The following is a 642-nucleotide window of genomic DNA, read 5'->3' as shown; positions in this document are numbered from 1 at the left end:
GGCTCAATCAAATTGCGTGCTCTGCTGCAGCGGCTGCAGCTGCTGCAGCAAGAGGGATCTGCTGCTGCTGCTGCTGCTGCTCACACTGCTGCTCCCGTGGACTTATTGGTGGTGCTGTGGCAGCCTTTACTGAAGCATGCTGCGTCCCTTCAGGCTGCCTTCACGGCGAAGCACGCAGCAGCAGCAGCAGCAGCAGCAGCAGAAGCTCCGCTGCTGCGACTGAGGCTGCTGCTGGCCTGCATTTTGCAGCAGGTCCTTCATATGCAGCAGCAAACTGGCACGCTCCTGCAGCAGAAGCAGCAGCAGCAGCAGCAGGAGATCCGCCGAGTCCTGTGCGTGTCTCTGGCCTTGGTGGAAGTTTGGCAGAGAGAGCAGCAGCAGCAGCAGCAGCAGCAAAAGCAGCAGCAAAGACGGCGCTGCTGTGATGGGGAGGTGCAGCACCAGAAGCTGCTGTCATCCCTACGGGGTTTGCTGCTGCAGCAGTTGCGCTCTGCTGCTGCTGCTGCTGCTCCAACAGCCACGTGTTAGTCAAGGTTTTTGTGGAGGAGTTGCTGCAGCAGCAGCAGCAGCAGCAACACTCCTGCAGCAATTGGTTCATCGCTAGTTCCACAGCGTGCAGGTAGTTAGACTTGTTTTAATATT

The 642-nt window shown here is 58.3% G+C and overlaps 1 protein-coding gene across 1 annotated transcript; it reads left to right on the top strand.

The window, feature by feature from the left end:
- Positions 1–30: 30 nt before the first annotated feature.
- On the top strand, positions 31–528 carry ETH_00042605 (uncharacterized protein; the record flags this gene model as incomplete). The annotated part of the gene is made up of 1 exon (XM_013376091.1): positions 31–528. A coding segment is annotated over one exon (498 nt), but the record flags the coding sequence as incomplete, so codon positions are not given.
- Positions 529–642: the final 114 nt, after the last annotated feature.

Source organism: Eimeria tenella, genomic scaffold (assembly GCF_000499545.2).
Source record: "Eimeria tenella Houghton genomic scaffold, Eth_scaff3119, whole genome shotgun sequence".
Lineage (NCBI taxonomy): Eukaryota > Apicomplexa > Conoidasida > Eucoccidiorida > Eimeriidae > Eimeria > Eimeria tenella.
Note: the sequence above shows the minus strand (reverse complement) of the source record. Positions and strands in the feature narration are given on the sequence as shown.